Source organism: Magallana gigas, chromosome 2 (genome assembly GCF_963853765.1).
Source record: "Magallana gigas chromosome 2, xbMagGiga1.1, whole genome shotgun sequence".
In the NCBI taxonomy this organism is placed as follows: Eukaryota; Metazoa; Mollusca; class Bivalvia; order Ostreida; family Ostreidae; genus Magallana; species Magallana gigas.
Window position 1 is genome coordinate 56209242 of NC_088854.1, and position 10340 is coordinate 56219581.

Consider the following 10340-nt stretch of genomic DNA (forward strand, 5'->3'; position numbering starts at 1 on the left):
TTGTGAACATTGATTATTGAAAAAAAAGTAAAGAGAAAGTTCACTTCACAAAATCATCTTCGATATATCTTTGATCATACGTGACAGTGATGGACAGCCGCAACAGAATACTATGGGTGGGGAATTTATCAGAAAGAACAAAAGAAGAAATACTGTACGAGTTATTCTTACAGGTAATGGGTTTTTTTTCCCAAAGAGATTTAATAATGATTTATTTCCACGGTCTACAATTTTTTAACAGCCTTATATCCTAAACTTCCACTTCTGTAAGCTAATATGTTTTGCGGCACGACTATAGGGGCGAGCGTTGCTTATGATTAGATATGTATACATACATATCATCATACGAGAGACATAAATATTTATAAATACCTCTTGGTTCAGACGATTTTCATTCAATAGTAGGGAAAAACCCCAAGATTTACCTTTGATTTTATAGTAATTACAGTTAGAGTTATTTCCCCTTATTTAACATGATTGTGACAACAGAGTTCACGGTGGTTTAGTGTCGCCTGGCTCTTTAAAAACTCCCCTGATAATTAAAACTACATGTAATTTACTGTTTTATTTACCTTAAGGTTGGACGACACGTTCCTCAAGCATCTTTTTTGTATCTCCTAGTTATAAAGAGTTCCAATAAAAGTAATTTGGGCTTCCATTCTTTTCTCTGCTCTTCTACAATTGAAGAAAAAATTGTAATTTGTTTATTTATAAAAAGTTGCAGTAAAAATGAAAAAAGTTATATTGAGGAACATGCCATCTGACCTTAAAAAACGACACTCATTTTATCTGGTTCTCAAAAGTTTAACTTTGATTCTTGGGAGAACTTGAGAACGCCATTTGCAATGCTTGGAATTGAATTGAGGGCCGAAATTTACTGATCCCAAAAAATTCTGATGGATCAATGTGCAAGAAAACCTATGTTTAATATGTCACTCGATTGTATTTGAAAGTGAACAAAGATTAAAGGGTTGGATGTTGCATATCCGTGTACGCTGTGTCAGCAGTATATTTACAATGTACATAGTCATTAATTATTTTTATCTTGCTTGTTCTCGTGAGAGTGTGAAATTGGAAACCATATTTACAGGGAACTGCTAGTCTGATAAAAGCAGGCCATTACTGGTCTCTGAGTAACTGATGCCAAAAAAATCAGTTGAATGAAAGTGCAGCTGGTTCAAGTTCTTTATTTGCACATGTCTTGCTGGTAGAGCTTGCTTCACTTGCTTTATCTAGTGAATCTGAAACAGTAATGCCCAGACATTCATCAATTATTTTACAAAATTTTATTACTAAAATTTGACTGTGAATTATCTCTCTTTGACCAAACAATTTGTTTTGTTTTTGTAAAAGTTAATATGATTATCTTTATAAATAACAATAAATTATCCAAATTAGACTACTTTCAAAATATTTTTTTTAATTTAGGCATTGAAACAATACTATCTAAACATTACTATATCCTTTTACCTCCCCTTTTTCAACATATTTAGGTAGATAACATTTTTGATTTGAAAAGCTACAGAACTGTAGCTCTTCTGGAAAAATCAGGTTGAATCAATACCCCATCAATTTAAGTTTTTTGCTTATTCAGAACTTTAGTTCTATAGGGCTTGTCAACATAAATGTTCTTGAAGAGCTTTTAAAACAATAGCTATCATATCTATGGAATCATCGTTGTTCATGGTTACAACTCCATCTGGTTTATTAATATAATAAGAAAAGTACAACTACACAACTACCTGGTAGTGTTGTTTGTGCATTTAGATGTTACTTTTCACCGTACATTTTTAAAATATTTACCGTACATGTTAAATCTTGTATTTATAGGCTGGGCCACTTGAAAAAGTAACAATTCCTGTTAAAGATGGTCGTCCTCAAAAGTTTGGTTTTGTGACATTCAAACATGAATGTTCTGTGCCATACGCCATTCAGTTATTAGATGGGATCAGAGTTTGGGGAAATCCCCTCAGGTTACAGCCAAGAACAGGTCAGTTTAGTCTTGAAAAATTTTGAGAAATATTTCAGAATTATTGATACTTTTAATTCTTTTTAATTCACATATGTAAATGTTTCAGGTGCTACACCAACTCTGTCACTTAACAACAGCCCAGCAGAAAATATTCCAAGTGGTTCTCAAGGTCAATTTAATCAAAGTCCTACCGCACATAATCAAAGTCCCTCTATGCAAAGAGGAAATACTTGGCCTAGTTCAAGAAATCAACATGACGGAAGAGAATTTCTAAGCCCAGGGAACAGGGATTTACATGGTCATGGAAGTAGGGATCATCAAGGTCATGGAAGTAGGGATCATCAAGGTCATGGCGGAAGGGATTATCAAGGTCATGGAGGAAGGGATATTCAAGGTCAAGGAGGGTCACACAGCAAAGGTCAAGGAGGGTCACACAGCAGAGGCAACAGTAAATGGGATAATAGATTCGATGAGTCTCGAAACATGGAACATATTCCACTGCAAGGGAATTCACACTTTAACAACAGCCCTCAAGAGATGAAACCCAGGGATCTCAGAGACCAGGATTACTATAATGAAAAGAGAGAGAGACTTATGACTAAACAGAAAGCCAGTTTAGATGTTCATCGACATAGACATGAAAGAAGGGGGCATGATCACATGCAAAACCCGTACGATAGAGGGGGCCGCCAGCAACCCTGGCAGTCTAGGCCCTATAGACATTGATTATGATGTGAAATACAAGATCTGTTGGCAGCATGTCATCATTGGAGTAATTATAACTTTCATTTCTTCACAGTGAGAAGCAAAATTCTACACCTTAAATAGATGTCACAAAATATATTTATAACTTTCATATAAAAACTTTCATATGTTTTTTATGGTACAGTAAAAGCAGAAATATTTGTTTATGATTAAATTTCATGTACACATGTATTATTTTTTAAAACATTCATTAATAATATCCCATGCAAAATATTTATTTGGTTCTTTATTTTGTAACAATGAAATTATATAGATCTCAAAGACACCAATCTATATCAAAGATCAACAAAAATTTACACCCATAAATATTTCTGCTTCTATTTTTATGCACTTTTCATAGGTGTGTCTACTTATTTTAGTTAAGCTTTTTTTTAACACTGCATTAAGATCAATCATAATTTATACTCATTAGTTTGACCCCAAGTAAATGATGTCATTTAAAGTGATTATTTTACTTGTCACAAAACAGCTTTCGCCTCATACTGCCAGTTTTAATCTTTTATTTTAGTTGATTAGAGTATCAGCAACCTAGAATACATTGGGTGTTTTTGTTTTTTGTTTATTTTTTACATTCAACAATTAAAACATCAGACCTGAGAGTGGCACTGGATATAATAGTCGTTCTTATAGATTTTAACGGAAGTATAATGCCACATAAACTGATATGTACACATTTCTTGTATATTTGATGTTAATGTCTTCAGCAGAAATTCAGATTAATTCGTATGAAAATTAAACATTACTCATTTGTGTCTTGTCTTTGAATCATTTTATATGCATTTGAATAAAAAATCATTTATGTAGCAAGTGTGCACATTTTTGTATTACAGGTACTATATGATTAGATCATATCAAGCAGTATAATGACCTCTAACTCTACAATGCTCAGCACATGTGAAATACATGCAGTTATTCAACCAAGCTTAGCTTTTAAAGGGACCCCAACACATTTGTGATAAAAATTTATTTTTATTTCTTATATGTAAAATTGCTTACTCATGCATTTTGATTGTTTGACAAAATTTAGAATGTTAAAAGTCAAGTTACAAGTGAGATACAAAGATAAGAAATCATGGTTAAGTAAACAAAGCTCGAGTCTTATATTTGTTTACAAATAATTATTAAGTACAGAAATTACCATTTCTTTGACAAAATGACTGACAAGTTAAACTGACTCTGTGTTCATAAATAATATTATCAACAAAAGAAGCCACAATTGATTGAAATTCATACCATTATCACAAATATGCAATCAATAACAAGACTCGAGTTTTGTTTAGATAACAATTTAAAGAATTTTAAACTCTGTATCTTTTTTGTAACTCATATGTATTTGACTTTCAAATTTTGACGAATGATTAAAAATATCCATATTTACTTTTCATAATTTGAGAATTTTCTGCTTAAATTGCATCCAAGTCCCTTTAATGAATTTTACCAAATCAGAAATAACTACACTCTACGTACATTATTATGAATAATTTATTGATAACAAGAACAATACTGTACAAAATACTACCACTGCTTGTAGTCGTGCTGAACAAAAATATAGAATACAGGTGCTTTGAATTTTGGCACATAATGAAATATAGGTACAAGTACATTCAAATTATATTGCACAAACAGGAAATTGAAATTAAACAACTTCCTCTGTAAGATCCACTGCCCCCTGTATTCCCATCATTTGAGGGGGAGGAACACCACAGTTACAGTTTTTGTTGACGGACGCAATCCTGTCGTAATGATTGCCATTGGTGTGGCACAGGGTAAGATAGCACCGATCATACACTGATGCCTCCTTGTACGAGAATCTTGGCGAGAAAAGAAGCCATCTGTAAACTTCACCCGTGTGGTCAGGAGAAAGGACGTACACATCTCGCTGTAGTAGGGTCGCAGCTACGTATATTTCTGTCTGCGTGGCCCACGTTCCAGGCTTTCGCATTGATTTAATATGTTCATGCACAGATCCATCAATGAACTGTTCAAATTCCCTTGGGAACTTCTCCAATAAATCAACCACTGCTTGGCGGAGCTCGCTGTGACATGACTCCGATTCATATATGACTTTACTAAGAGATCTGAAGAAACAATTTCCATCGCCTTCAATATAGTCTATACATCTGTTTTCTTTCTTCAGGATTGTCCTGATGATATCATAAGCTGGATAGCTAGGAGTTGGACGTATATTTGAAGAACTAGAACTTTTAGTGGATGTCTCAGGTTGAGTCGTGCTTCCATCACACCCAAAGAAGTCACACAGATCTTGATAATCAACAGCTTCCTCTAATGAATCTACTTCTATACACTCTGGTTTACTCTGACCAGTCTCAAGTGTGGACTTGTAATCACAGGCTTTCTCTAATTCTTCATCTGCTGTATGACTAACACCCATTTTGGGCTTTTTTATATCTGTTACAGCCTGCAAAGATCCAGCACCTGTGCCTGGTATAGAAGATCTGAATTCGTCTGCCTTAGCGTCCTGACTTTTCTTAATGGACCTGGACAAACTTTTACGACGGCTCTTTGTGGACACACCACTATTATTGATATCACAGGATTCATCATCAGACAAGTAAAGGAAAGCTGGGCTTATCTCCTCTAGCTGTTTTCTGTCTTTCTTCAACTTTTTATAGGTGTTGGACCTTTTTGAAGCCTTGTTATCCTGCTGAATGACTGGTTCCCAAAAATCCTCCGGAATATCTCCATCAAAATCACTGAACGCTGATCTGTTATCTGTAGCCCGATTCTGTCTGAAAGTATGGAGAGATGAAAATGGGTCAAACTGGACCGGAATCTCTCTCACAGCAGCATCATAATTTTGCCTTCGTCTGTGAAATAAGTCAAATCCAAAAGGTGGATCCGAGAAAAAATCCGAATATTGTGGAAATCTCATGATGTCAACTCTCATTCTGAAAAAAGACATTGCAAATATTCAGCCAATTGCAAATTATTATGGTTATTTGCAACTTTTACATAAAAATACTTCGATTCTACCATTTCTAAGCTGTTCATGATAATGATCTGGCGACCAACTGACAAAATTAACAATTTACTTCACTTACCTTAACAAATTTGGTGAATGACAACGATACACCTAAATTATCCTATGATCGTGATGACTAAGCGACTTCAGGAACCCGTCACGTTTATATAATTCATTGTTTACATTCTTGAACCTTCGTGAATCATCATCGAACCGACTTCCTGTGTTGTTGTTTGAAGAGTTCATTCCCTTTAGTTCATTGTTGATTGTGACGCTATCCTCCTTGTTTCAACAATAATTGTTTGTTTCGCTTATGACGTTGCAGTTGAATGTTGTTTTTTTTACGATGTAACTCATAACAAAGTTTATAAGTTGATCTTAAAAAAATAAATAGGTGATGGGTGAGCTAGCACTGACCGTAGCTATTTTTATACATACAAAGGTATGATGCGCCGTTTTAATATTTTTGAGGTATTTTCTAATCAAAAAATAAATATTTTTATATTATTGATATGAAAAAAATGTATTTTGTGAAATCAGAAAATCATTTTTGATATCAACACATGATTTTCTGATATCACAAAATAGAATTTTTAATATCAAGAATTACAGTTAATTTATTTTTATACCAAAAAATTGAATTCTTGATATCAGAAAATCTTATTTGATTTAAAAAAATCATATGTATTTTCTAATATCAGTATTCATTAAATATGTGAAATTTATTCGCCATTTTATTTGAATCTGATATCAGTAAAATATCATTCTTGATATAAAAAATCAGTTTGAATTTCTAATTATATCAAAAAAATCAGTTCTGATATCAGAAAATGATTTTTGATATCACAAAATCGTTTTTATTTATATCAAAAAGTAGATTGTATTTTCTGATATCAAGAATTTGAATTTCTGATATCAAAAAATCATTTTCTGATATTAGATATGAGGCGCCGTTTTAATATTTTTGAGGTATTTTCTGATATCAAAAAATAAATATTTGATATCAATAATTCGAATTTTTTATATCAAAAAATAATTCTTGATATCAAAAAATAATTCTTCATATCAAAAATTAATTCTTGATATCAAAAAATCTATTTTGTGATATCAGAAAATCATTTTTTGATATCACAAATTCGAATTCTTGATATCAAAAAATGATTTTCTGATATCACAAAATAGATTTTTTGATATCAAGAATTAAAGTTGATTTTTTGATATCGAAAAATTGAATTCTTGATATCAGAAAATCATTTTTTGATATCAAAAAATCGAATTCTTGATATCACAAAATCATTTTTTGATATCAAAAAATCATTTACATTTTCTGATATCAGAAAATCTATTTTTTGATATCAGAAAATAAGACTTACATAAAATTACTATCAACTTAATGAATGCTCCCTGTAATGCAACTTTTGTAATTTGTAAGAAAATGTGTTTCAAGCCTGTAGATGTCTCTTAAGAATGAATGATAATGAATGCCTTATTTTAAACCTGGTTTCATTCTGGCAAGTTTTGCCACATATACAATGATCAACACTGCTTTCTTTGCGATTTGCTGTGAATATTGAAAAATGATGGCCTCGCATAATATAAAGAGTTATACAGGCGTACAGTTAGCGCTTTCAATACATAAGACCAGAATTATCAAGAACACTTATTAAATTTTTCATTAAAATAATTAAAAGACAACAAATATTTAAATGCAAATATGGCTCTGTAGTTCAGCAATTTAATTTTGGGCCAAGGGAGTATTCATTAAATAGGTGAAATTTATTCGCCATTTTCTTTGAATTTCTGATATCAGAAAATATAATTCTTGATATCAAATAATGAGTTTCAATTTCTGATATCAAAAAATCATTTTCTGATATCAAAAAATCGAATTTCTGATATCAGAAAATGATTTTTTGATATCAGAAAATCGATTTTTTGATATCAGAAAATGGATCGTATTTTCTGATATCAAGAATTCGAATTTCTGATATCAAAAAATCATTTCCTGATATCAGAAATTCGAATTCTTGATATCAAAAAATCATTTTCTGATATCAGAAAATACCTCAAAAATATTAAAACGGCGCCCCATAGAAATTCGAATTCTTGATATCAAATCATTTTCTGATATCAGAAAATACCTCAAAAATATTAGAACGGCGCGTCCCATACAAAGGAAGGTTTTTGTGACTAACTGGGTTATTTTGCTGAATTCTTTAACGAAGTGGGGGGGGGGGGTAGGCTGCTTCCATACAAAAGGGTGAACAGGTGAAGGTGCAGTTTTATTGGCAATGACATCCGAGTTAATACCTTAATCTTTCTTTTAAGTAATGGAATGTACACAGCATGTAATCTGTTACCCTGTAGTGTATTTATTTATTTTTTGTAACCATGCACTCTGAATCGTTTAAATTATATAATGGTCCACACAACATATTTTTTATTTATGTTGTCCTCTCTGTAATACAAAACGTATAGCCGATGAATTTCATTATATTTTAGAATGTGATGCAATATCACAAGTCCGGAACAAGTTTAAAGACAAAAAATTTTCAGCTAGACCTAATGTGTTAAAATTTTCGTATCTTATGACAACATGTAACATGAAATTGCTGAGAAAATTGTGTGTTTTTATAACAAAGATATACGAGGTAGTCTGTCCTCCATGAGTTTCACTTTGTATAACTTTTCCTAACTCTATAACCTTTATATTATATAAATAGTGCCTGTTTGGGAGGGTAACAGTTGAAATTGACACCCCGAGAAAACCATTGTCAACCGACGCAAAGCGGAGGTTGACAATGGTTTTCGAGGGGTGTCAATTTCAACTGTTATCCTCCCAAACAGGCACTATTTATTTTGTTATACTGAATGTCTTTTTTAAAAATTTTAAGAAAATTTAACTGCTTTTATATAGGAATAACGTGAATTCTACAGCGAACCGTACGCGCATAATTTTCGCGCATGTAACATTTTTTAATGTTACCCGTTGCCAAGTGCGTTGCTAACGCTGAGGTAATAGTAAATATTATTAACTGCGTCTTAACCAATCAGATTTCAGTATTTAACATGAAAGTATAACAATAATATATGTTTACCTCTAACCAATTTATATGTATATTTTAATGTTATTTTTGTCCTCATGTACCATGTGCTTGAAATGGTTTTGAGCGAATAAATGAACTTGAACTTGAACATACTGATGCAACATTAAAAAAGATTGTGCGATGATTTTTTTTAAGTGAATGTAGATTTTAAAAATTGAATCTTAATTGATAAAATTAATAAGCGAATTAACAAATTTCTCGCTTGAATGTGTTGTTTCTTTGCTCGGATTTTCCCGCATGATAGACTCAAGCCAAATTGACCAATGAGAAATTATCTTTCTTTGTGCTTCGACGTAAACTGTTCCTGCTTGAATGCCTTTTCTTGTTTATAACAATCGCGCGTTTCCGTTAAAAAATGAAAATTTAAAAAATTACATCATAGTGTGGTAATGCATTGTATCAATCGCTTCTTGTCTTTTCGACATATGTGATATACTCTGAAAATATATTCTGGTTTATTTTTTTTAGCTTGCCAAAATTATCTAGAAATTAATTTGGTATACTAAACAAGACAGACACGTATGTCGACATCAGGTTCATTCTTTTCAGTTTGCCTATGCATTACAAAATAACAAAGATAACGCAAATTAACGAATTTATTTAGCAAAAGCAAATATTTTACGTAAATAACATTGTTTGATTCCGTTTAGAACTTAAGAGGAAGAAATAGATAATTTACCTTAATGGGTGCCGAAAAGGGGAGAGGGGAGAGTTTGGTCCGTAGACCAACAAAAAAAGTCTTATAAATGACCGATGACGGTCGTATTTAGACCGCTGCAACATTGAGTATATATTATATAGACAATATATTTTCAAAAGAAAAATAAGATCGGCGAGTTTTATCTGCTATTTTTCTGATTTTCAGTGTACAGTGACCCCTCCCCCCCCCCCCCCCGGAATATTGTGGCCAAATTTTCCTATTTCAAAGAAAGAGAATTAGTAAGACTTAGGACCCCACGCAGACTCAAAGGATCTCGTATTTGGGTAAACGAACAGTTTCCCAGCGGAGTAGAAAGCGGCGCAAAAAACTGTACCCAATCATAAGACAGACCAAAGCCAACCAGCATCGAGTCAAACTTGTTCGAGTTTCCCTTTTAGAACCATTTTAACAAGAGCTTGGACTTTGGGTAGTTGTGCCAAACAGCAATGTGGCGTAGACCTGTCTATTTCATTGCTTGCCACTCAGCCATGGCTCTTTGAAATCAACAAGATTTGCCTGGCTTTTGAGCTAAGACTACGCAATCGGTGCATATTTCGTTTGAAACCGCGTCATTTTTAACTTGTTTTGACGCAAGAAATAGATAGCTACGTCTATCCAAAAGTCCAAGGTCTTGTTAAAATGGTTCTATTGATGGTTAGATGTGCGTTCTAGAGGACCACCCACCGCCTACGCTTGAAATGAGACAACCCAGGTAACTATACCCGCCTGGACAAGACAACTGACTAACTGACTCCGACTGGGATCTTATTCACAATGCCTCCGTAAATTCCGCAGATTCGGGTAATATCATCA

At 32.9% G+C, this 10340-nt stretch overlaps 2 protein-coding genes across 2 annotated transcripts; one reads left to right on the top strand and one right to left on the bottom strand.

Annotated features, from left to right (window-relative positions):
• LOC117681183 (RNA-binding protein 7) lies at positions 1-2950 on the top strand. The gene is made up of 3 exons (XM_034444590.2): positions 1-173; positions 1831-1990; positions 2079-2950. The coding sequence occupies exons 1-3, from the start codon at positions 90-92 to the stop codon at positions 2696-2698; spliced, it is 864 nt and encodes a 287-aa protein (XP_034300481.2). The 5' UTR covers positions 1-89; the 3' UTR covers positions 2699-2950.
• A 1251-nt stretch (positions 2951-4201) lies between these two features.
• On the bottom strand, positions 4202-5941 carry LOC117681182 (uncharacterized). The gene is made up of 2 exons (XM_034444588.2): positions 5800-5941; positions 4202-5646 (listed from the first exon to the last, which is right to left on the bottom strand). Exon 2 carries the CDS (start codon positions 5643-5645, stop codon positions 4374-4376), a length of 1272 nt encoding a protein of 423 aa, XP_034300479.2. The 5' UTR covers position 5646; positions 5800-5941; the 3' UTR covers positions 4202-4373.
• Between the last annotated feature and the right edge of the window lie 4399 nt (positions 5942-10340).